Raw genomic sequence first — 26,205 nt, 5'->3', positions numbered from 1 at the left:
CTTTGGTCATACTATTGTCCACCACAGAAAGAAAGCAGGACAGAAGGCTTGACTTTCCCTCATGTATACTGCATGTGAAAACTGAGGCTTGGAGAGGATCAAACTCATACATATCAGAGGTTTGAGCCCAGATCTTCTGACTCTGGGACCAATGCAAATTGTTATGACACAATGCCCCTCCAGAATGTCAAAGATATAACTGTGATGTTGGGAACCCAAAGTATTGGAAGGATGGTGATATCCTAAACAGAAATGGGAAGATCTGGATGAGTTTAGGAGGGAAAGATGACAAACATTGATTTTAGAAATGTTGATTTTAAGATGGAGAAGTAGAGCCATCAGTCATTAGGCTGTTGGCAGTGTGTCACTGGATGTCCAGAAAATCAATTAGAGTGGGTATATAGAATTGAGAGCCATCAGCATAGAGATGAAAAAACACGTGGGAACTGATGAGATCACCAAGCAAAACCAGGTATAGAGTCTTAGGGGACACCTAAGCCAGAGCCTCCAGGGACACCTAGACTTAAGGGATGGAAGATGGTTGAATAACCAACAAAAAGACCTGAGGAAGGATATTCAAACAGGGGAACCATGGGCACTGTCCCAGAAGCCAAGGGAGGAGAATAGATCTATGAGGAGGAAGTGTTCAGCTGTGGCAAAAGCTATAGAGAGGTCCAGCAAGATGAACACTTGAGGAAAGATCAAGTGTTGGGTAGTTTAGAAGATGTAGATGCTTTTGGAGAGAGAAATTTCAGTTGAAAGGGAAGACCAGAAGCCTGATGGCTAGAGGTTGAGAAATAAGTAGGAGGTGAAAAAATAAAGGCAAAGAATGTAGATGGTCCTATGATTTGGGCTGTGAAAGGGAGTAAAGACTAGGACAATAGACTGGAACGTAAGGATCGGGATAATAGGTCCAAAGTAAGGTATGTTTGTGGCTTCAGGAAAGGACTGGTGATTGTGATGAGACTGAAGATGAGTGAGTGAGTGAGTGAGTGTGTGTGTGTGTGTGTGTGTGAGAGAGAGAGAGAGAGAGAGAGAGAGAGAGAGAGAGAGAGAGAGAGAGAGAGAGAGAGAGAAGAGAGAGAGAGAGAGAGAGAGAGAGAGAGAGAAAGAGAGAGAGAGAGAGAAAGAGAGAGAGAGAGACTGTGTGAAAGAGAGACTGTGTGAGAGAGAAAAGAGAGACAGAGAGAGAGAGAAAGACTGTGTGTTTGTGTGAAAGAGAGACTGTGTGAAAGAGGAAAAGAGACTGTGAAAGAGAGACAGACTGTGTATGTATGAGAGAGAGAGAGAGAGAGAGAGAGAGAGAGAGAGAGAGAGAGAGAGAGAGAGAGAAAGAGAAAGACTGTGTGAAAGACAGAGGGAAAAACTGTGTGAAAGAGAGACAAATAGAAAGAAACAGAGATAGAGACAGAAACAGATAATAAGGGACAGAATCAGAGAGAGAACAAGAGTTAGAGAGACAGGCAGAAAGAAGCCAAGACAGACATAAAGAGAGGATGATTGAAGGGGCAAGTTCCTGGAGAAAACAGGGGAAAATGAGGCATAATGAGGAAGGTTGGCTCTGGGGAGCAGAAGGGATTTCATTTCCTTAGGGAATGGACCAAAGGAGGAAACATTAGGGAGTGAAATGGTGAGGATCTTGGGTATGCAGCAGGAGAGCAGGGGTTCAAGGTGGATGGAGATGGTGGATGTGCTTGAGCCTGATGTGCTCTTCTCTCTCTGACCTCCACATACCTATGAGAATTTTACCAGAGCTCAAGCCGCCCCTTTCAGGAAGCCTTCTCTGAATGTCCTCTGCCACTCTGGCTGGCTCCTCTGTACACATGACATCCTGCCTTTGTGCTGTAGTTATCTGTGCCTGGGGCTCATGGTCCTCATTTGTCAAATGGAACCATAGAACTTGTGGTCTTCTAGTCCAGAGGATGAGAATTGGGTGGGAGGTGAGAAAATAAAGGCAAAGAATGTAGAGGGCCCCTCATTTCTAGTCCAAGTACTCATTTTACACATGAGGAAACTAAGGCTCAGAGAAAGAAAGTAACTGACCTAAGGTCACACAGACTCTAAGTGAGAGAGTTAGGATTCAGACTCAGGGTCTATTTTCAAGTTTAGCACTCTCTCTGCTGCATGTCTAACTTTTAAGGAAAACAGCACTTAAAGGCAAATGATTATTTACTTCCCACTGGACAGTGCTGAAAGCAGCAGCCAAGAACACTGGATCTGGAGCCAGAGGATCTGGATTAAACAAGTCACTTCTCCCTTAGTTACCTCACCTACAAAATGGGCATAATTATGCCTGCACTACCTATTTTGGAAAAGGAATTCTCTGCCTAAACTAAAAGTACTACACAAGGTTGTTGTTCAGCTGTTTTCAGTTGTATCTGACTCCTTTGTGGCCTCATTTGGGGTTTTCTTGGCAGAGATACTGGAGTAGTTCGCCATTTCCTTCTCCAGCTGATTTTACAGATGAGGAAACTGAGGCGAACAGAGTTAAGTGACTTGCCCAGGGTCACACAGCTAGAATTTGAATTCAGTAAGATGACTCTTGTCACTCCAGGCCTGACATTCTAGCCACTGCACTCCCTAGCTGTCCCTATATAAGGGGGAGCTATAATGATTCAACAATTATTAGATTACAGGTTCTATGAGGTCAGGGATTGGGTCTTGTTGCTAAATTTCTAAGCTTGACCCCAGGAAGAAATCGCCATTGATTTGTTGGATGACACTTGAATAAATCCTGTGAGGCGGCTACCAGGCACAGTGACTGCATGCTGAGCCTGGAGTCAGGAAGACCAGAGTTCAAATCCAAGCTCAGACACTACTACCTGTAGTATTACTATTCTTTGCTATTACTGTTGCAGGGCAAGTCTTCTCAGTTTCCTCAACCATTTGTGGTTGTTCAGGCGTTTTTCAGTCGTGTCTGACTCTTTGTGACCCCATTTGGGGTTTTCTTGGCAGAAATACGGGAGCGGTTTGCCATTTCCTTTTCCAGCTCATTTTACAGATATGGAAACTGAAGCAAACAGGGTTAAATGACTTGCCCAGGGTCACATAGCTAGTAAGTGTCTGAGGCCGGATTAAAACTTATGCCTTCCTGATTCCAGGCCCAGTGTGCCATCTACAGAGCTTATAGGACTGTTACAAAAAACATGGATAAGTAGAGTTTAGAGGACCATGCTATCAGTGTGTGCTTTACCACTGCATGCTTTACTACAGTCATATTATTATTGCATGTTGAGGAAAGAGACCAGCAAGTGTGGGACAGGGATAGTGATGAGGAAAGGCTTTAGCTGATGGGCTCAGGCAATTGTAAGAGGGGAGTTCTTGCCCGGAGTGGGTCTCCTTTGGAGCTGATTCACAGCAATAAAGTGTTACCATGTGAAGGCCTGCCTTCCCATATAGACCCTGTATTCCACCAGGGCAAAAAACATCTCTTAGCTAAATTCTGTTAGCTCCCCCAGGGCTGAGCAGCCCCCACAGGGCCCTTACAGTCTATCAGGGAGCTGTCCTCCAGAGGGTCTTCTTCTAGGGTCAATTTATCTGGTTTCTCTCCACCCCACCCTAAATTATCTCACTGGGGAAGAGAGCAAAGCTTGGGATCAGTTCCCCTCATTTTGAAGAGGAGAAAACTTGAGGGCCAGAAGGGAGCGGTGACTTATCTAAAATCACCTAATGGGTTAGTGGCAGGGCTGGGATTCTTGGTCAGGTTTCCCAGTTCTAAATCCAATAGCCCTTCCATCCTGCATATTGCCTCCAGACAAAGTTTTATAGTTGCTGGCAATGGTAGCCATTTGGGTTAAGTGGTTCATTTCTCCATCATGCTGTATCTCTTTCCTTTCTCAGCCAAATCCCTTGAATTAAGTCACTTACACTACGTTTTCTCCTCTCACTCTTTTTTAATTAAAAAATTGGGCACACATGTATAAGCTCCCACGCATACCTTAACAAATAATGAGCACCCAAATGTACACATATGCAAAGGTACATGTGTGCAGACATGCCTACACACACACACACATGACCACACTCTTATAGAACATAAAGGGGTTGAGTAGATGGAGAATCAAACCCAGAGATATGATCTGGGATTGATTCACCAACATCTTCTGTTCAGGTGGGAACGAAGCCCTGCAAAGGTCAGAGGTGATCAAAAGAAAAGGGAAACTAGTTATTGCCTACGTGCACCTGGTATTTATACAGCTAGGTGTGTGGGAAGAGGGAAGAAGAGAAAGAAAGCTAAGTAAGAGAGGAGGAGCAGGAAAGAGAAAAGAAAAAGAAAGGGAGAGGAGAAGGAGAAAGAGGAAACACAGAGAAAGAGAAGGAAAGATGATAAGAAAGGAGAACAGAGAGCTGGGTAGGACTTAAGTGGTCATGTAGCTCAGGCCCCAAGAGAGGAAGTAATTTACCCAAGGCCATGCAGGTAGTTAGTACGAGCTTTGTGAGATCTAGGGGTGGGGGGCAGAGCATACACAACAACAGCCTCTGTCTTCGTCAAAGAAATAATTTCTCCTTAACTGCTCTCAGAAAGCCAGTGAGCCAATGAAGAGACAATGCTCCTGCTTCCAGGGCTCCTCTGTTTTTTGCAAGTATCGTGATGATCTAATCTGATTCCTTCATTTCAGAGGAGGACTCCAAGGCCTGGAGGGTCTTGGGACTTTTTAGAACTTCTTCCTCCTCTGTCCCCACCCCATGTCCTGTTCTGCGTGACACTAGGCAAATTTGCCTCAGTTTCCTAATTTATAAAATGGGGATAATAATAGCACCTTCATCCCAGGGTGAAGACAGAATGAGATAATAATTACCACAGTGCCTAGTCCATAGTAAGTACCATACCATCATCATCATCACCATCATCACTACCATCATCATCATTACTATTTTGGGATCTACCCAGTGAGGGCTGAGGCAGGAGAGAATAAACTTACTTGGCAAGGACTCAGCTCCTTGGCTTTCACCTTGGATGTTATGGGCAGAGAAGGTCTCAGCTACCATGCGCTCCACTGGGGTGAGGACTAGGGCCTGAGCCTGTCTGCCCTCAGCTGTGGTTCTCTGCTGTTCCCCTAGCTTTTTCCTCACGACACCCCGAAGGTCCCGCCATTTGTGTTTCAGGTCACTCATGTCCCTCTGGCAGTATCCCAGACCATTGACAGTCTGTAGGATCTTGTTCCATACACGGTGTTTCTTGGCTGGTGTGCCCCGGAGTGCCCCAAAAAGCAGCTGGTAATGTCGTGTGACCTTCTGCACCAGTACCTCTGTCTCTTGAGGACTAAAGTTTGGTTTTCTGGTCTTGGTGCGTGAGTGAGGACCTGGCCTTGGGGGTGTGGAACCAGGTCCATCCCCTGACAAAGGGGTGGCCACTGCGGGATCTGGACTGGGGCTCCTCTTGCATGTTAACACATTGACACTGGATCCTATAAAAGAAACAGAGGTAGGGTATGGCATGGGCATGGACTTTGGGGCTAAAAGCTATCACGGGAAAGGATTAGCACCTGATTTCATGAGGCCTCCTCTGACTGTCAATAAAGAAGCCCATCTATCACCCTGACTCTTTGGAGTATGACTTGGTAACATACTGTAGCTCCCCTCCCCTGTCCCTCATGCCACCTTTCACTCCTATGTGGCCTCCAGATGGTCAATCATTTGGGGCCAGACACCCATTAGGGGCTAGTCACCCATTTTTCTATTATGCCATATCTCTCCATTTCTCAGCCAAATGCTTTGGGAAAAAATCTACACTACCTTCTTTACACTCATTTTTTTTTAAAATTCAATTTTATTTTTAGAGCTGCATTCTTTCCCTCGCATCCCACCTCCATCCCTCAAAGAGAAAGTAAGAAAAACAAAACCCCCGTTACAAACATGTACAGTCAAGCAGAACATCAAACTGCCCCAAATCTCCACCTCCATCTGTACTCTGAGTCCATCAGCCCTCTATCAGGAGGTAGGTAGCATGCTTCATTCTGAGCCCACTGACACCTGTCATGTTGATCACAGTTCCTAAGTCTTTCAAAGCTGTATTTATAGTAGTCATTGCATAAATTGTTTCTTTGGTTCTACTCAGTTTACTTTGCCTCAGTTCATACAGATCTTCCAAGGTTTCTCCGATTCTACTGCCTCTCACCATTTCGTACAACACAATAGTATTTCTCACTCTTTTCTAAAATTTCTGCCATATGACTTTCAATCTCTTCAACTCAACTGAAACTGCTCTCTCTTAACAGTCAGATCTAATGGCTTTTCTTAGTCCTTGTTGACCTATATTAATATTTGTCCTTGTTGATTACCCTTTCCTGGATACTTAGACTTTTTGGAGTTTTCCTGACATTGTTCTTCCTTGGTTCACTTCCTACCTATCTAACCATTTCTTCTAAGACCCTTTACTATATCATCATCCATGCCACACATACAAACCATGGGCATACCTCAAGGCTCTGTTTCTAGGTTCCCTTTTTTCTCTAACCTAACTTACTTGGTAATCTCATTAGCTTCAATAAGTTCAATATCATCTCTACATAGGTGAATTTCTCTTCCAGATATATCTATATCTATCTACAAAGATCTGTCTATCTATCTATCTCTCTATCTATCCATCCATCTATCTATCTATCCTTATCCATCCTAGTCTCTCTCAAGCTCCAGTCACACATCACCAATGCCCTAATGGACATGCCAAACAGGATGTCTTACAGGAATCTTAAACTCAGTGTGTCCAAAACTGAACTAATTATGCTCTTCCCTAAACCTCCTCCTCTTAAATTTCCCTACTGCTGTATAGGGTTCACCCAGGTTCACAACCTCAGTATCATCTTTGACTCCTCAAGCTCATGCATTCCACATATTCAATCAGTTGTCAGTTTTTGTCTTTTTATATCCATGACATCTTTCATATATGTGCCCTTCTCTCCACTCACACAGACACTCCCTTACTTCAGTCCCTTATAACTTTTTATCTGGACTATAGCAATCACCTTCAATTTGGGCTCCTTACCCTAAATCTCTCTCCACTCCAATTAATCTTCCAAAGAAAATAGAAAGTTATTTTCTTAAAACTCAAAGGTCTGACCATGTCACATAACCTCCCTCCCACACATGTGATAACAAACTCCATGGTCTCCGTATTACCTCAAGGCTCAAATATGAAACCCTCAGTTTGGCATTTAAAGTCCTTCACAACCAGATGCCTGCCTACCTCTCTCTACATCTTCTTAGAAGTTACACCCACCCATGTTCTCTATGGTTTAACATCCTGGTCTACTTGTTTTTCTTTGTACATGTCACTCCTTCTCCTATCTCTGTCTCTGCACTGGCTATCTTCCATGCCTGGAATGTCCTCCCTCCTTTCCTCTGCCCCTTGGCATCTCTCATTTCCTTTAACACTCAGCTCAAGTACCACCTTCTCTAGGAAGCCTTTCCTGGTTCCACTTTCCCATCCAGAATTACCTTGTGTCTGCTTGTATGTATCTAGTATATATCTATATTTATTTGTCTCTATATCTATCTGTATGTCAAAAAAGGGAAATGAAATGAGGGAAGAGGTGCTAGATGCTCTCCAAATGCTAAGACTCAGAGCTGCTGTTATTTGGAATGGTGGAAAGAAAGACCAATTGAAGAAATTCATCTTCCATAGAATGAGACCTTTCAGAGATCCAAAGATTTAGAGCACAAAATGAAATTACAGATCACCTCTCCAATTCCCTCATTTGATAGCTGGGGAAAGTAAGAATGAAAGAAGGTAAGTAAGGCACTTGATTAAGGCTGCAAAAGGTAGCAAACAACTGAGCTAGAATTCTTGTCTTGGACGCGTCAAAGGCTCTTTTCACTGTACCAGGTTCTCTTGAACAACATTAACATTAAGTGTTCCATATTTGTTATTCTGTTCATTGTGAATATAAGTGTATCACAGTAGCATGGGCTGAGCGTGTGATTAGAAGAAGGTAAAGAGAAAGAAATCCCTAAAGGATCATGTCCCAGAGTTCCCATAACTGACCATACTGCATTCTCTTAGCCATCATATCCACCATGAAATAGTCCTTTATTACCTCTAGCTTGGAAGAGGGCTGTTAGAACTCAGAGAGACCCATAAACCCACAGCTAGGTGGCACTTAAGTGTGTTGGGTCTAGAGTGAGGAAGACGAGTTCAAATCCAGACTCACACCCTTACTAGCTGTGTGACTCTGGGCAAGTCACTTAATCTGTGTCTGCTTCAATTTCCTTATCTATAAGCTGTGCATAATGATAGTAATAGCAATGATAATATCAATAAAAATCCAAAATAAAGGAGATCCATTCTTGGTCATTATCATAAACTATCCAGCATATGGATTCTCTCATTTGGGACTGTGGATGCAGCATATACTGATGGGAAGAGACCATGTGTGGGAGTCAGACCACCCAGCTTCTAATCTTGGTTCTGCTACAAACTCACCATGGGATCTTGGACAAGTTAATTCCACCATCTGGAGTCCCTTAGTAAAATGGGATAATTCTTGCACTCTTTACCTCACAGGGTAATGGGAGAAGGGAGTGTTTTACAAATAATGAAGAGCCATAAAAATGGAAATGATGGCTATTTTTCCTGCTGTTATTATTACTATTATTATTAATTCACAATTTGGAACTGGAAACAATGCTCTCAAGGCCCTGTGGAATAATGGATGTCCTCACCTGGAAGTCAGGAGACTGGGGTCTCAGCCCCATCTCTGTCACTACATAATTCTATGACCTTGAGCAACCAGCTTACAACCTGAGTCTCAATTTCCTCCTCTGCACAGCAGACATAATTATCAGAGCTGCAGAGCTCAGAGGGGTGTTATGAACATCAAAGAGAGAATGGATCTGAAGCCCTCCATATTGATTTTAAAAATGCTATGTAAACGTGAGCTACTCTAATTTCAGACTGTTCGGTGAGGCCACCTTCCATTTCCTGGTGTGTATGGTGTTTCTATAGAGTCCTTGGCTATACTGTCTCCCTCATCAGATCGTAAGCTGCTTGAGGGCAAGAACTGTCTTTGACCTTTCTTTGTATCCCTACCTCTTAGCACAGGGCCTGGCACATGGCAGGCACCTCTTAAATGCTTGTTGATGTTTTTATTTCAGGCCTTGCTTAGAAAATCCACTCCATTAACCATCCTAGTCTCTCTCAGGCTCTAGTCACACATCACCAATGCCCTAATGGCCATGCCAAACAGGATGTCTTACAGGAATCTTAAACTCAGTGTGTCTAAAACAGAACTAATTATGTTCCTCCCTAAACCTCTTCTTCTTAACCTTCCTTACTGCTGTAGAGGGTTCACCCAGGTTCCCAACCTCAGTATCATCCTTGAAGGGTGCTTAAAGATCATCTTGTCCAACCCCCTCATTTTACAGACAGGGAAACTGAGGTTCACACAAGTGAAGTGATTTGTCCAAGACCAGACAGTCATTAGCAGAGCAGGGATTTGAATGTGTCTCCTAACTCCAAAACCATCAATATTTCTAACTGACAAAATTTCTAATTTCTAATTGTTGTGTCTTACGTAGCTGTATAAATGACTGATGGAATGAAATGAATGAAGCCTGTGTTCCTGGAGTAAATCAGTAAGTCATGGAGACTCAAAGGGCTGAGACCCTAGTACTTAATGGAGGCAGAAAGAACAAAGGATTTGGATCCTGAGGCCTTAGATTCAAACTTACCTCTGCTGCTGTCTCACCTTTATGACTCTGGCCAAGTTATTTAACTCTCTCCTGGTCTCAGTACCTCCATATGCCACGTAAGGGGGTCAGACTAGGCAACTTCTCCAAGATCTTTCCAATCCATCAACATTGTGATCTCAGGTTAACCACAGAACGATGCCTCTACTGACACAGCCTGAGCTCCTTTCATAGGAAGTTTCTCCCTCCCTAATTCAGCATTCTCCAGAGAGAGAGAAAGGCAAACAATCAAATGGGTTTGGCTGAATCAACCATTTTCCTTCAGGCATCTTCATAACAACCTATTCCATTTTGGAAACATTTTTAGCCTGTGGCTGTTAGAGTTTAACATAAAATTGCAGGGCCAGGAGACACCTCGGAAGATAGAAGACAGAACACTAGAGCTGGGAGGAGCCTCAGAGGTCATCTCAGTCAATCTTCTCATCTTATTCCTGAAGAAACTGAATTCCAAAGAGGGAAAGTGACAGGGTCAAGGTCACACAATCAACAGCAGAGTCGGGCTTGAACATAGCCACAGAAACTAAGGAGAGGGAGGGGGAGGTTTTCATATGTTTATTTATTTATTCATATATTCCTACTCCCCCACCCCCAGGTCTTTGATTAGAAAGGCATTATCCAATCTTTGGTCATTAGAGGCAAAGAGAAAGAAAGGGCCAAGAAGACCTGGGCTTAGCCTCCACTCCAGGGTAGGGATCATCATGGACATTGGTGAGGGCAAGAAAAGAAGAACCAGTGTTTGCCTTTCCATTCTTAGCAAGGTATGAAAGATGTGTATGCATGTTTTGTGTGTGTGTATGTATATGTGTATGTGTATGTGTGTGAGAGAGAGACAGAGAGACAGAGACACAGAGAGAAGAGAGAAACAGAGACAGAGAAACAGGAGAAAGAGACAGAAAGAGGGAGAAAGACAAAGAGAGAAGAGATAAACAAAGAGAGACAGAGAGAGACAGAGGGAGAGAGAAGAGAGAAATAGAGAGACAGAGAGAAAGAGGGAGAGAGACAGAGACAAAGAGACAGAAAGAGGGAGAGACAGGGAGGGAGAGAAAGATTGAGAGAAGAGAGAAACAGAGAGATAGAAAGACAGAGGGAGACAGAGAGAAAGGGAAGGAGAGAAAGAGAGAAAGAGATAGAAAGACAGAGGGAGGCAGAGAGAAGAGACCCAGACTTCTGACTTCTGGCACATTATCTGTCCTGCCAGATACAGCAGAAAGAATCTGGTCTTGGAGTCAGGAGTTCTATGTTCAAATTCCAACTCTGATAATTACGAGTTGTGTGACTCAAATTGAATTATTTTACCTTGCCAGACATCAATTTACTTATCTGTAAAATGGGAATATTTGCACATTCTCCTTTGTAGAAGTGTTGTAAAAAGAACTCTTTGTAAACCCTTCAAGTATCATAGAAATATGACTTTTCCCCCTACCTACACCTCCCCTGCTCACACTGGAGATTCTGCCAGCCCTCCAGTTGCTGAGTTCTCTCCTGGAACTTCCATTAGAGAAAGCGCACAGGCAACCCAGGCTCACTTTTAACCTGGCTATGCTCCTGACTCTCCCCATTTCTTTGTCCTCTTATGTGTTGTCTTCCTCCATTTGAATGTAAGCTCCATGAGGTTAGGAATTGTCTTGTATTTGTACTCCTAGTGCTTAGTGACCCCATTTGGGGTTTTCTTGGCAGAAACACTGGAGTGGTTTTGCCATTTTCTTCTCCAGTGCATTTTACAGATGAGAAAACAGAGGCAAACAGGGTTCAGTGGTTTGCCCAGGGTCACACAGCTGGGAAGTGTCTGAGGCCAGATTTGAACTCATGAAGGTGCATCTCCCTAACTCTAAGCCCAGCCCTCTATGCATTATGGTACCACCTAGCTGCCCCTTATCTTTCCCTGTTAGATGGTAAATTCAATGAGAGCACGGACTGCATTTTATTCAAGAGTAACCTGCTCATAGAATTTCACCTTTAGAAAGGAGATGATTTAGGCCTGGCACATATTGAGTGATAGATAAGTGCTTTATCTCATCTAATCTTTTTTTGGTAGTTATCCTTATCTACACAAAAGTTCCTCTCAAATATCTCCTTCCCATGTACACATGACCCAGGGTTCTCAAAGGACATACAAAATTCTTACAGGTTGTAAACTGCTATTATTAACATAGTTTTATTTCTTCCTATCCCTCTGGAACTTGGGAAGAAGGGGAATCAGCCAGTGAAAAGTGCTTTGACAATGGGAACAGTATGGCAGGTCAGGTAGTTCTATATAGAGCTGGGTATATCCCTCGTGTATATACCAAGCACATCTCCTTGCTCGGGGACCAGAGAAGTCAAGTCCTTGATGATCTGGTTCACATCCAGCATGTCACTCTGCAAAAGAAAAAAGTAATGGAATTAGGGGCTTAGTGGGTCCTTCTCTAGCTTCTCTGCAGAAGAGAGAGGAAAGGTACCATTCCAGGAGTGTAAAGATGAGCTGAACTTTCCTGGGTGGGGGGAGATTAAGATACTTGTACTCACAATCTGCAGCAAACCAAAGATGATCAGACTCAGGCCCTGCACCAAGGGAGCTCACAGGTATGTGTGTGGTGAGGAGGGGGGATAGAAAAGAGACAGACAAAAGAGAAGACCCAAGCCTTGACAATGGGCATTCGCAATCAGAGGGAGAAAGCCTTAGGCATAGCAATAAACAGGACTAATCATTGTTTTTTCTCTTTTTAAAAAACATATTTAATCATATAAACTTACTTCCATGTTGTGAAAGAAGAAACAGAACAAAAGGAAAAGGGAACACCCCCCCCCCCCCACACACACACACACAAAAGAATGAAAATAGTCTGCTTCAATCTGCATTTAGACTCCACACTTCTTTCTCTGGATATGGATGGCATTTTCCATCAGGAGTCTTTTGGAATTGTCTTAGATCCTTGCATTGCTGAGAAGAGCTAAGTCTATCAAAGGTGATCATTGCACACTGTGGCTGTTACTGTGTACAATGTTCTCCTGGTTCTGCTCACTTCATTCAGAATCAGTTCATGTAAGTCTTTTCAGGTTTTTCTGAAATCCACCTGCTCATCATTTCTTACAGTATTTCATTACATTCATATACCACAACTTATTCATCCCCCAACTGATGGGGATTCCTTTTGCACACATAGGTCCTTTTCCCTTTTTTATGATGTCTTTGGGATACAGACCTAGTAGTGGTATTCCTGGATCAAAGGGTATGCAGCTTGATTGCCCTTTGGGCATAGTTCCAAATTGCTCTCCAGAATTGTTGAATCAGTTCACAAGTCCACCAACAATGCATTAGTGTTCCAGTTTTCCCATACCTTCTCCAACATTTATCATTTTTCTTTTCAGACAAATCATTGTTTAAAAATGAGTAAGACTGTGTAAGAACTGGGGAGCCCAAGGGGGAAATGACTTCCCTTTCCTCAGACATCACTGATACCTATCATTCTCCTTCACTTCTATTCTCCACCATAATCACTGTATATTACATATTTACATACGCTTTATCTGCTCCTTCTAGATGGCAAATTCAATGAGAGCAGGGGGTTGTATTTTATTAAAGAATCACTAGTTCATAGAATTTTAACTTTAGAAGGTATATGAGTTGGGCATTCACTCTGATATTCACTCCTTATGAATCTCACCAATATTTCCCCCAAAAAACGGCCATCCAGCTTCTGCTTAAAGACTTCTGCTGAAGGTGAGCCTACTGCCTCTTGGGGGGATCCATTCTAATTTCAGACATTTCTAATGGCTAAGGAATTTCCCCTTAGGCAAAGATGAAGCCTATCTTTCCAAAGCTTTTACCTAACGCTTCTAATTCTGCCCTCATAGGTAAACTAGAGCAGGTTCCTCTTTTTTATTATAGCCCTTCACTGACTTGAAGACAACTCTTTTGTAACCACAGCTTTCTTCTCCAGGTTACATAGGTCCAATTGCTTTAAATGATCTTACTATGTCAAAGTTTTTAATCCCTTTAACACCCAGGCTACCCTTTTGTGGACTCAGAGAAAGCTTGCTAATGTAATGGCAAAAAGAGAACACAGCACTCCAGGTGAGGTCTGATGAGTCAGAGGACAGTAGGACTTTGTTCCAGGTAATGTGCTTCTTTTGATGGAGGCCATTCATATTCATGTCCACATATACATGTATTTGGATATTCAAAGACACACGTATAAACACAACTCTGACTTATCTGTACCCATGAAACGGAACTGAAGCATGCATTGTTGAAAACACGGAATGATGTGAAATATCTGTTTCATGCTTATACGCTCCTCATCCTTCCATCATCTGACTCCAATCTCCCTTTCTAGCCTTATTTAATCTTCTTTGCCCAACTCTATTCTACAGCCAAACTGTCCTACCATCCAGGACCTGATGATCCATCTCAACCTATTATGACCACAGAAGATTTTTCTTTTGACTCAATTTCTCTGCATTCTGCTCTTCCTTTCAAACTTGGTTCAGGAGCCAATATCTGTGTCTTCCCTGACCCCACTCAGTGGTGGTATCCAACCTCCCACTGATTCAGATTTACTTGCTGTGCAGGCTCTCTGCCCCAACAGAACAATAGCTTTAGAGACTGTTTTGTTTTTGACTTTTAAATTCCAAGATTACCTTGGACATCACTGATTACTGCTATTGTTCAGTTGTCTCAGTCATGTTTGACTCTTTGTGACCCATTTGGGATTTTTTTGGCAAAGATATTAGAGTGGTTTGCCATTTCTTTCTCCAGCTCATTGTACAGATGAGGAAACTGAGGCAAACAGGATTAAGTGACTTGCCCAGGGTCACACAGCTAGAGAGTACCTGAGGTCAGATTTTAACTCAGGAAGAGGAATCTTCCTGACTCCAGGCTCAGCACTCTATCCACTGTAGCACCTGGCTGCCCCTAAGAAACAATTTAATCTGAATAAATGTAAAGACATTTAAAAATCAACATCACAAGTATAAAATGAGGAAAATATTGCTTGATAACAGTTCCTATGAAAAAGACCTTGGATTCCCCCAATAAAATGTAATTCAACAATGACATGGCAGCCCCCAAACCAAAGTTTCTTAGACTGCATTAAGAGATGCAATATGCAGTGTAAATGAGGTCATAGTTGTACTATTCTAATATAAGAACTCATTTGGATGACTATTCAGTACTAAATAACTATTTTAGAAAAGTCATTGACAAGCTGGATTATGCCTGTAAGAGGGTTACTAGGAGGGTGAGAGGACTAGAAGATCACTTGAAGGGCCTTAAGATGGCCAGCATGGAGAAAACAAGATGGTGCTAGGGTATAGTAGGTGTCTTCAAGTATTTGAAGGGTCATTGTGTGGAAGAGGGATTAGACTTGTTCTACTTGGTTCCCAGTGATACACATAGGAGCAAAAGTTAAAAGATTCAGTGGCAGATTTAGACTTGATGTAAAGAAAACTTCTATAAAGTAGAGTTATCCCAAAATAGACTGGAATGCTTTGGAAAGCAGTGAGTTCTCCCAACTGGCAGTCTTTAAACAGATGTCGGAAAACCTTTGCCCTCAAGAAAGTAGGGAGCATTTTTGTTCCAGATTGATTGGAAAGATGTGGTTTAGATGAAGCATAGTATGATGCTTCTACTATTACAACTACTACTACTAGAACTACTACCACAAATATTACTACCATTATAACTACTACTACTACCCAATTACAATTACAACTACAGCTACTACTATTACTACAACAAGTTACTACAACTACAATTATGACTGCAGCTACTACAACTACTACTACTATGACAACAACAGCAATTCCAACCACTACAAGTATTACTACTACTACAACGACTACTACTGATGATGACGATGATAGCATTTATATAGTGCTTTCAGAGCCAGGAAGTCCTGGCCTGGGGAGGGGGTAGTTCCAAGATCCACCTCTGACACATACTGTCTCTGTGCCTGGGTAAGCCACTTGGCTTCAACTCTTAAAGCCTTACAGAGCCAGTGCCAGCTTGCATTGCTCAGGAAGGTTTCCTAATCTAAGAATTTTATAGATCACTAAAATCACAGGCTCATTTTTTGTCCTTATAGGTTGGACCAGATAGACTCCGAGGTCCCTTCCAACTCGGAGATTCTGGGACATCAGTTTGTATCGGGAATGCCAGTGTGCATATGTCCATATCTGTGAGCACATGACTGCGTGCAAATGTCTGAGTTTATATATACTTCTGTCTTTCTGTGCATGACTATGCATGTGAGTATGGGTGGAGATGGGAGTATGGATAGGTATGTGTATTTCTCTTTTTTGTAATTATCAAAGAAGTCGAGGGCAGAGAGTCAAAAATGACATTCTATAAATCAAACCACTTTAGTCCTGGGGGTAAAAAAAAAAAAAAAGAAAAGGGAAGGAAAAAAAATCCAGAAAATTGTTTGGAGGCAAAGTCTCTCCCTGAACTTCAATTACAGGTTGAGGTAGAGATAGGCTACCTTCCCTTCTCCCAACACACCTCCCTCCCCCAACCATGATACTCCTTTTTCTACCTTGCACTGATCTCTCTCCCAGGTAAACACACACACACACAAATAGAATTTATATGTATTCATGGATATAGAGTCCTGAAAAACCTAAAAGTCCACACAATAAGCTATTTTCATTTTGAGGAGGAGACCAAGGCTCAGAGAGGAAGTGACTGACTCCAAGTCACATAATAAGTCAGTGGCAAACCTAAGCCCAGAGATAAGGGCTTCTTTCTGATTTTAGGTCCATAACTCTTTGGCCTAGTTCTGTTGTTACCACCCCTCAGGCAAATCATCTTTCAAGGTCTCTTCTTCCTGCCCAGGTGGTGCACTGGATAGAGCACTGTACCTGGAGTCAGGCCCAGACCTGAGTTCAAAGCCACCTCCTATCTCAGTGTAACCTCTGTCTGCCTCAGTTTCCCTCATGTATAAAACAGGAATAATAAAAGCACCCACCCACCAGGGTTGCTGTGAGGATAAAATGAGATAATATTTGTAAAATATTTTACAAACTATATAAATTCCAGCTGTTACTTATTACTTATTATTAGGCTTCCCTTCTAGTGCTAGAGTCTACAAAAATGTCATTATCTATTATCTCCCCCCATAGTTTGTTTATATACAAATAATACATATCTATGTGTGTATGCATGTATAAATGTGTATGTATGTATATATATATACATGAAGATATGTATACATAGCATGTATATATGTCTATGTATATATAGACATGTAGATTTATAGATATCTATCTATATCTGTGTGTATGTATGTACAGATATATCCCCAGTCTTAGTGTAGTTTTACATTTTAATAGCTTAAAACTATGTATGTATATACAAACTACAATAAATTTGTGTTTATGTATACATACATGTGCACATGTATAGAGACATGTGTGTAGTACACAGGAACATATGTTTGTGTACATACATATGTGTATACATGCACATGAAATATATGTGCATATGTTATGCTTATTTATGTATTGCAGTCTTCTGATTTTTTTTTTTTTAGTTTTTTGAGGTCAGGGACTTAATATTGGTCTTTGTAAACAGTGTCTACCCAGCATAGTGTTCAACACATAGGAGGTATTTAATAAATGCTTGTTGATGGCTTGATTGATCATCCACCTGGAATACCACTCCCTATGGTTTACATGCTCCAGTGATAGGTTTTGCCATTCCCTTGATTTACTTCTTCTGCAAGTCCCACCTGGGGTCCCAGAACTAAGATTTTCAGTCAGGAGCCTAAATAAAGAGAAGCCTGAGGGAGATTCTTATCCCTTTATATCAAGATCAGCTTAGTACCTGACATGAATTCTCCATGCTGAACTACCTGGCTCTGCAGGGATACATACAAGCATCACCCAAAAAAAACTTGTGTCCTCTCCAGAACACAGAAAGCAAGATAAATCTCTCCTATCCCAATGTCTAGGATCCCCGCTGATAAGAAAACACACAATCAGTACCCTGGAGAGAGAAGACCAGTCTTCAGACGAGAGATCTGATAAGACAGTACCAACCTCAATTTCCTCATCTAAAAAAAAAAATGAGGATAGCTTACCTCACAGGATAGTTGTGAGGACTGAATATGTTAAGGGGTATAATGCACTTTGTAAACCTTAAAGCAGTCTATAAATCCTCCTCACTATGGTCATCATCATCCTCATCACCATCACCAACATTATCTTTATCATTATCAAGCAGTATCAGGAAACCAGTAAGGAGTAGCGGTTCCTTCTGATAGATTTATATAACGATGCTAGTGACACTAAAAAGGGGCAGTGGGTTACTGGGAACAAAACTGGATTTCAGGTCAGAGAAATAGGGTTTGATTTCTGGCTTTCTACCTATGGGAATTTGGAAAAGCCATTAAATGAAAGAAATAGGACTGAAAGGGATGTTCTAACCCCTAGAATCCAATAAGGTAAAATTTGACAGGAATAAATTTAAAGTCTTATATTCAGGTTAAAAAAAAAAAAACAACTTCACAAATATAAGATAGGAAAGGTATGGCTTGATAGCAGTTCAACTGAAAAAAAGAAATCTGAAGATTTGAGTGGACTGCATATTCAATAGAAGTCAACGGTGTGATATGGCAAAAAGGAGAGTTAATGAGATATGATATATCAAGAGAGGCAAGAGGAGGTCTAAGACTAGGATAGTGATAAACTCTTGTACTCTGCCTGGTAAAGTCACTCCTGGAATACTGTGCTTAATTCTGGGCACAATTTTAGGGATAAAACAGGGTTTCAAGGAGTCTGTAGATGCATTTTAGGGTCTCTATGAATTTGATTTTTAAACAAATTTCACAAATGTAATATATACACATTCATGTATGTACACATATATGTATATGAGTGTGTAGTGTATATATATATATATATATATGTATGTATATGTTGTGCTTCATTCTGGAGGAAGACGAAAATGACATCACTATGTTGTGGTCAAGGTATAGTGTGTCTGACTGTGGCTTATCAGACCAATATGAACTTGGAAGGCTCTACCACAGGTTGGGTACAAATAGTCCATATAAACATTTGGAGTGGAAATGACTCTAATTTTGTGCATCTCACATGTCTTTTGAGCTACTGTGATTCTGCTTTGCTCATGGAGCACAGTGCTTTCCCTGATCCAGGCATGCCATGCTGGGTGGTCCTATGCCAGTGTCTCCCGCGTCACATAATCATGAAACACACACGCACGTTTACTTTGTAATCTCGCATGTTTTATTTTATGTACTTAAAATATTCTTCCAAGAAGGGATCCATGAGCTTTACCAGACTTCCAAAGAGGTCCAAGACACACAAAAAAAGATTAAAGACTTGCTTTTGAGCACACAGAGGAGAAAGGACAGAATGGTGAAGAACCTCAAATTCATGCCACTTGGAGTACAGTTGAATAAATTAAGATTATTTAGGTCGGAGAAGACAAGACTTTGGGTGACATGGTAGCTGTTTAGAAGTATCTGAAAGGTTATCAAGTGGAAAAAAAATTTGACTTTTTTTTTTGTGTGGCCCCTGAGGCCATAAAGAAGTGAAGATGGTTATTTGCTAAGAAGCAAAACTAGACTCACTCTAAAGAAGAAAAAAAAAAAGCTCTTACTAACTGGAGCTAGCCAAATATTGAATGAGCTACTTCAGGAGTAAGACCATTGTGGTATTATCCATGGAAGTCTTCAAACAAAGATTAAGTGACTGCTTGTTAGGCATGTGGTAGAGAAGATTCTTGTTCGGGTGTGCTCGAGCATTTTCACATGGAGCATTCAAGCAGAGGGAGGGGCTGTGCAAGAGGACAAGAAGATGGACCAGCTCCAGAATGGAGGGACTTCAATTTGTGACTTTTCATCGGCTGTCCTCCATGTGTATAATGCTCTCCCTCCTCACCCCTGCCTCCTAGCTCTCTTCCAGCTCAAATCCCACATTCTGCCAGAGGAATTTCCTAGTCCTCCTCTTTTAAGGGGACTCGTGCCTTTCCTCTGAGATTATTGCCTATTCACTCAGGCAAGCAGGTTTATGAAGGATCTGCTATGTTCCAGGAACAGCGCTAAGCACATATCTAGTACATACATAGTCCATTTGGATGTTTGTCTCCATAATTATAATGTGAGCTCTGTGAGGGCAAGGAACATGTTTTTGCCTTTCTCAGTATTCCCCGCACTTAGCTCATTGCCTGGCACATAGTGCTTGATAAATTGTTGTTGACTGACTGGTCAGATGAGAGACTTGATCACAGGTCTGCTGTCTCCAGAACTGGTGTAGGCAGAGTGCCCAGCCTGGAATCAGAAAGACTCAGACACTATCTAGCTGTGTGACCCTGGGCAAGTCACTTAACCCTGTTTGCCTCAGTGTCCTCATCTGTAAAATGAACTGGAGAAGGAAATGACAAACAGCTCCAATATCTTTGCTGAGAAAACTCCAAATGGGGTCCCAAAAAGTCAGACACAACTGAAATGAATGAACAACAACATCCTTCACATGGCTATAGAGACACATAGGTTCTGGCTTGCCATCTTCTTCCCTCCTGAGTGTTCTTTGTCCCAGGATGAGGAGGGAGCTCTTGTGCAGTGAAAATCATCTTCCTCCCCTCATAACTGCCTTGAGCCCCCTGAGGGTGGAAAGTTCTGAAAGATATCACGCCAGCCTCACTCCTTTATCCAGGGCTGCCCTTCTTTCCTTCTGCTTGAGGGATTTATTTTTGTAAGGCTCATTTCACCCCACCAAGAAAATATCAGAGAGAAATTCATTTTCCTTTGAAGAGTGTTCTGGGAAACAGAGCAATTAGCGTGATCTGAAGGTGGCGGGTACTATCAGCCGCAATTCAATTATGGGCCTTCAATACAAAGCTGGGTTGGCTGGTCGGCTGAGCTGTGGGAAGCAGGCAGGGGGCTGGTAGGCAGCAGCCAATAACTGTGCAGGCCCAAGCATTGCAGGAAGAAGGAAGAAATCAGATTACAGGGATCCAAAGCAATCTGTGTGTGGGAAATCACAGTGGCCTTCACAGCATCCTTGCTCTGGTGGAACTGCAAATCCTGCAGGAAGGGCCTGGTTTCTCGTTTCAACCCTAACCCTGGTACAGGGGAAAAAAACAAAACAAAACAGAAGCGATATCACTAGCCTCTCATAGAGTGGAAGAGACTTTGAAGGGTATCTAACCCAACTGACACTCAAGAAGGAATGTGTTTTCACAACAACAATAAGTATTTATCAGGCACTTAGAATGTGTAAGGCACTATGCTAGGCAGTGAAGATACAAGAAGAAATTTTTTTAAAAAATCCTTTTCTATAACAGTCAAGAAACTGACATTCCACTGGGGAAGTCAGTCAATGAGTCTTGTGTGAGGGAGTTCCTGGAGGCTAGGAATGGCTCCGTTTACTTCTTCTGTAAGACAATAGACAAGCTGTGTTAGGCGCTGCAGTAACTGGTCAGGATATGGAGGAAGACAAGGAAAAAAAAAATAACAGGCCCTGTCCTTAAGAGGCTTACACTCAAATGGGAGAGACCACATGTCAATAAGTAGCTTGTACAAAGTTATATACAGAGTAGCTGCAAGGTTATTTGAAAGAGGAAGGCAGTAACAGCTAGGGGTACCCAGAGAGGCCTCCTGCAGAAGGGATTGCAGCTGAGTCTTGAAGAAAGCCGGGGAATAAATACAACATAATCTGAGATAGAAAGGAGGTACAATAACATCTTGAAGAAGCTGCCTTCCAAACTCTGCTTCAAGACCTCCAGGGATGAGAAAATCACTACCTCCCAAGGCAACCCCTTCAAATTTTAGACAGTTCTAATTATTAGTACGGTTTCCCTCCATCGGGCCAAATTCTGCCTCCCTATTACTGCCCTCCCCCACCCCATCGTTGCTCTTCTTTAGGCTCCCTAGGAGCAAGCAGAAAAAGTCCCAAATCACTGCTCCTGGGATTTGTTATGTGATTTATTATATCAGTGGACAATTACACAGTGGTACTTGAGACAAGGCTAAGGGTTCTCTCCCTGTTTAAGCCATGTGGTTTCATATGTTCTTCCCACTCTAGCTGGAGCCCTAGTCCTAGCCCTACTTTGAACTCAATCCCTGACCTCAGACTGAGATCTAATACAAGTCACTGTGACTTTGGGTGAGTCACTTACAACCTCAAGAAGCCTGTTTCCTCATTTTAAAATGAGGGGGTTGAACAAAGAGGCCTCTGAGGTTCCTTCCAGCTCTAAATCCATGATTCTATGATTTCACCAGCTGTCTCATAAATATGTGCTATGTATTACAAGGGTGAGAAAGTATGTGCGAAGAGACACATCATGGAGCCTGTCAGTGGTTGGAAAGGAGGTTGCTTTCAAATACACTGAGGTTGCTGTGACATCCATACAAGGTTTTGTGAAACTGGCAACCATGGCATTTAGGGTGTCATAGAAAGATGGCTAAATTCAGTAGTTCAAAGCCTCCCAAATTTCCTTGACTCTAGAGTTATGTGTGTTTCTCCACAAGCAGTCATCATGCACATGGATGTGTGCATGTACACACACACTTAACACTGTTGCCCTAGGCATTTGTCAAGTCTTATACAGTTAAAACTTAATATTTTTGGAAATATAACAATATAGGAACACACCATCCCCACCATGCAGAAGGCACAAGGTTCTAACCCAACACAGTTCATCCTTCTGAACTTCAATGCCATTGCTGCCTTTGAAGGTCCAATTCTAAATCTATTTTTTTTTTCAAACAACATGTTGACATTGCCTCTGAATGATATTTTTACAAATGGTAATCCCTGTTCCAATCCCTTGCTTCACTTGAGAAGAGGATTTTGTTAAGCAAATAGCACTTTTAAAGTTGTGATTATTTCCATGGGGAACCCACTCAAAATGGATTCTACTTACCATGGTACCTAGCATAAGACTGGTCACATATGTGATAGGCACTCAAAAAAAACATGGCATCTTGGTGTGTCAGAACTGAAAGAATCCTTAGATCTTAGAACATAGAATGTCAGAGCCAGAAAGGGGCTTTATAGATCACTTACTGAAATGCCCTCATTTTCTCACGGGGAGCTGAGACCCAGAGAATGAAGTGATTTGCTGGAAGACACACAGCTAGACTGATTTCCTCATGTATAGGCGAGAACAGTGGAAGTTCCCAGGAAATAGGGTCTGAATCTCTGTAATTTTCTACATTGTCACAATTCTCTCCCTGCTCTCATTCATTCTCTGACTCCAGGATCAAATATAAATTATATCTGACATCCAAAGAAGTTCACAGGCTGGTGCTTTCCTGCCTTTCCAGTCTTCCCTGTTTCTCCCTTCTGGGAATTCTGTAGTTCATTCCTGTGTTTAGAATACTCTCCCTCTTTACCTCTGCTTCTTAGAACCCTGACTTCTCTTAGCTCCAGGGTCATCTTGAGCAGGAGGCCTTCCCTGTCCCTCCCTCCCCCTGGCCACTAGTGCCTTTCCCCTTTAAGGTTACTTGGCATGTTTTCTCTCATTAGAATTCAGGTCTTTGAGGGCAAGAATTGTTTTGCTTGCTTATATTTGTCTTATATTTATCTCCAGTGCTTAAATGAAGCACAGTCCCTGGAACATTTTAAGTACTTAATGTTCCTTCCTTCCTTTCTCTCTTCTTTCTTTCTCTTCTCTTTCCTTCTTCCCTCTTTCCTTCTTCTTTCTTTATCTCCTATCTATCTCTGTCTCACTGTCTCTGTCTCTCTGTTTCTCTCTCTGTCTCTGTGTGTGTGTGTCTCTCTCTTTCTCTCTCTCTCATATACTTATGTTCATGTTGCCCACCTAGTTAGAATATACTCTTGAGGGCAGGGACTTTTCCATTTTTTTCTTTGTATCCTCAGAACCTGGAAAATATCTGGCATACAGTAGATGCTTAATAAATGCTTACTAACTCATTAAGAGCACTATATGGAAGTAATTACTTAACCAAGTTTTAATGAAGAAAAAAATGAAAGGGGCATTAACTATCACCCCCAAAGGAGGAAACAATGATGAAGGGGCAGGTATGGCATAATGGAAAGAAGACTTGACTGGAGAATCAGGATACTGGATTTTGAGGCCTGCTTCACTAGCAGTGTGACCTTAGGAAAATTGTTGCATTTCTCTCAGTCTCAGTTTTTTCCATCTATGGAGTAGTGATAGCATCTACCACACTGACCTTACAGGGCTTAGCTTGAGTGAGATTGAGTGTATAGTGGACTACAGAAATGACAGAAAGACGATTGAGCATGCTGCAGCTGCTGCCATTGCTGTCGTCCAAGCTTATGACCGCAGAATAACAAATCTGTATTTAGGAAAGACATTCAGCAGTACAACAGGCATCAATTTCTGCACGAGGGCCTAAAGCGTCCACTAAGATATATTTATTAAACCAATGAGAAGTCAACTTGGGGCCAAAGAAGGCCCAGTGGCCTGGGCATCAGCAGGTCTAGGTTCTGGTTCTGATTCTGGCTCTAGTTCACACCAAGTTGTATAACCTTGAGGATATTCTTGGATTATCTCTTCACATGTAAAATGAGGGGATTGGACTAGATCAGGTATTCTGAACCCAGAGATCTATGAACTTTTAAAAATATATATATTTTGATAATTATATTTCAACATATTTGACTTCCTTTGTAGTTCTATGTGTTTCATTTTATACATTTAAAAACATTATTCTGAGAAGTTCATACCTGAAGAAAGTCCTACAAATAAATTATCTTTAACCCATTTTTACAGAAACAGAAAGAATCTTATCATGAACAGAAGCATAGTCCACAGAAGTCAGGTAAGCATAAAACACAGTGGACAACATTGACTCTCAGGCTAGTAAGAATGAGAAAATACAGCTGTAGGGTAATGGAAGGAGCATCGATTCTAGAGTGAGAGGACCTGGGTTCAAGTTCTTCCTTTGATGCTAATTGTCTGTGTGTTTTGGGGGGTAAATCATTAAACATCCCCAGACCTCAGTTTCCTCATATAATAATACTAGCAACCAGCATTTATATGGTGCCTACTATGTGCCAGGAACTGTTACAGGCTTTATGAGTATTTTCTCATTTGACATTGCCATTGATGTTTTTTTTTGGATTGTCAATCCCTGTGCCTACCACCATGAAGAGAGAGTAAGAATTTATACTGAACACATAGTTGAAAAATGTAAATTTCCTTATATGGTGTCCTCCAGCCCAGGTTGAGGAAATGGGGTGGGAAAAAGACAGACAAAGACAATAATCACTATTTTCTAGATGAGGAAACTGAGAGAATGATTTGTCCAAGGTTATGGAGTGAGTCTGTGAAAGAATTGGAATGAACAGAATGGTTTCCCCTACAACGTACCGCCTGCCTACAAGTCAAAAGCAAGTTTTTGATATATTCAATTATATTTTCCAAAAACATGATATCCAAAAAGTCTCCCAGTTTGGCCTGTGTAGGATATTGCAAGGTAGAGTTTCCACAGAAGGACCATTGCTGGTTTCCCTCTACAGAGGCAATCCCTTCTAGAATGGCCTGGTTTTAAGCTTGCTGGGTTTTAATCTCTTTTGGTTACTTGGCCTTACCTTGTGTTAACATATCATTCACTTCTGAATTCTGTGTTCTAAAGGTCCTCTAGCTCTGCTGTTCTATGTTTTAAGGGCTTTTCCAGTCTTGACACCCTTTGATGTAACATTCCAGACACCCTGGCTATCTGTATAGGACACAGGGAATGGGGCAGTATAGTAAGGACTGGGACACTGAAAGATCTAAGGATCATCAATCATCCCCAGGGGAATGGCTTCCCATAGGAATCCTGTCCAGGAAAGAACAGTCCACATGTCTGGGGATGGGCACTGGAAAAGAGAGCGAGTGAAAGAGAAAGATGGGGGGAGGGTATTACTTAACTTAGTAAATGTTGTCATGCAATTATTTCCCTGATTGCTTCTAAAACTAGAACGCATCAAACACTCTCAGAGAATATTCTATCTCCTCTACCTTCTTTTCCCTGTACTGCAGAATATTTTTCCCTTGATGATCCCTGATGGGGAGGATTTGCGGATTGAGTCTGTAAGTGAACATACATACACACACATGTGCACATACATAGAAGTATGGGTTCAGGAATGTGTGGATTCCTGAAGGTGTCTGTTCATGGGTCATATATATGAGTTGCACAAATGTGCAAATCTACATCCTTGCACAAGTGTAAAAGGACACTTTTAAGTGTGAGCATGTATGACTGAGCAGGCAATCATGTTTGGCTGTGTCTGAATGTGCATATCTGCATGTGTATGAATATTTACATATGTATCATATATCTTATATAAATATGTATTTCTAATATCTTTCTGCATTTTGTGATTCATGTATGTATCTGAATGTGCACTCCCCCTGTCTGAAAGAATGGGGGGACAAGTCCCTATTTTCTACATCACAGTTTCTTCTTATAATTAGGAACTTGGCAGCCATCCACCTACAGAGACAACTGTTCCAGTTAATGACACAATAGGCAATTTTAATTAATTTATTTATTTAGCTTGGCATTTAGAAAAATAACTAGAGAAATCACT

At 41.8% G+C, this 26,205-nt stretch overlaps 1 protein-coding gene across 1 annotated transcript in view; it reads right to left on the bottom strand.

Moving 5' to 3' along the window:
- The window catches only part of TSNARE1 (t-SNARE domain containing 1), a 282,756-nt gene that overhangs the window by 7,225 nt on the left and 249,326 nt on the right, over positions 1–26,205 (bottom strand). The window contains exons 9-10 of the mRNA XM_072602914.1: positions 11,973–12,045; positions 4,923–5,408 (exon numbers count right to left, since the gene is read on the bottom strand). Coding sequence (XP_072459015.1) covers positions 4,923–5,408; positions 11,973–12,045 — 559 coding nt within the window. The remainder of the gene's footprint in view (positions 1–4,922; positions 5,409–11,972; positions 12,046–26,205) is intronic.

This window comes from Notamacropus eugenii, chromosome 4 (assembly GCF_028372415.1).
Source record: "Notamacropus eugenii isolate mMacEug1 chromosome 4, mMacEug1.pri_v2, whole genome shotgun sequence".
Lineage (NCBI taxonomy): Eukaryota > Metazoa > Chordata > Mammalia > Diprotodontia > Macropodidae > Notamacropus > Notamacropus eugenii.
The sequence above is the reverse complement of the archived record's forward strand: the minus strand, read 5'-3'. Positions and strand labels throughout refer to the sequence as shown.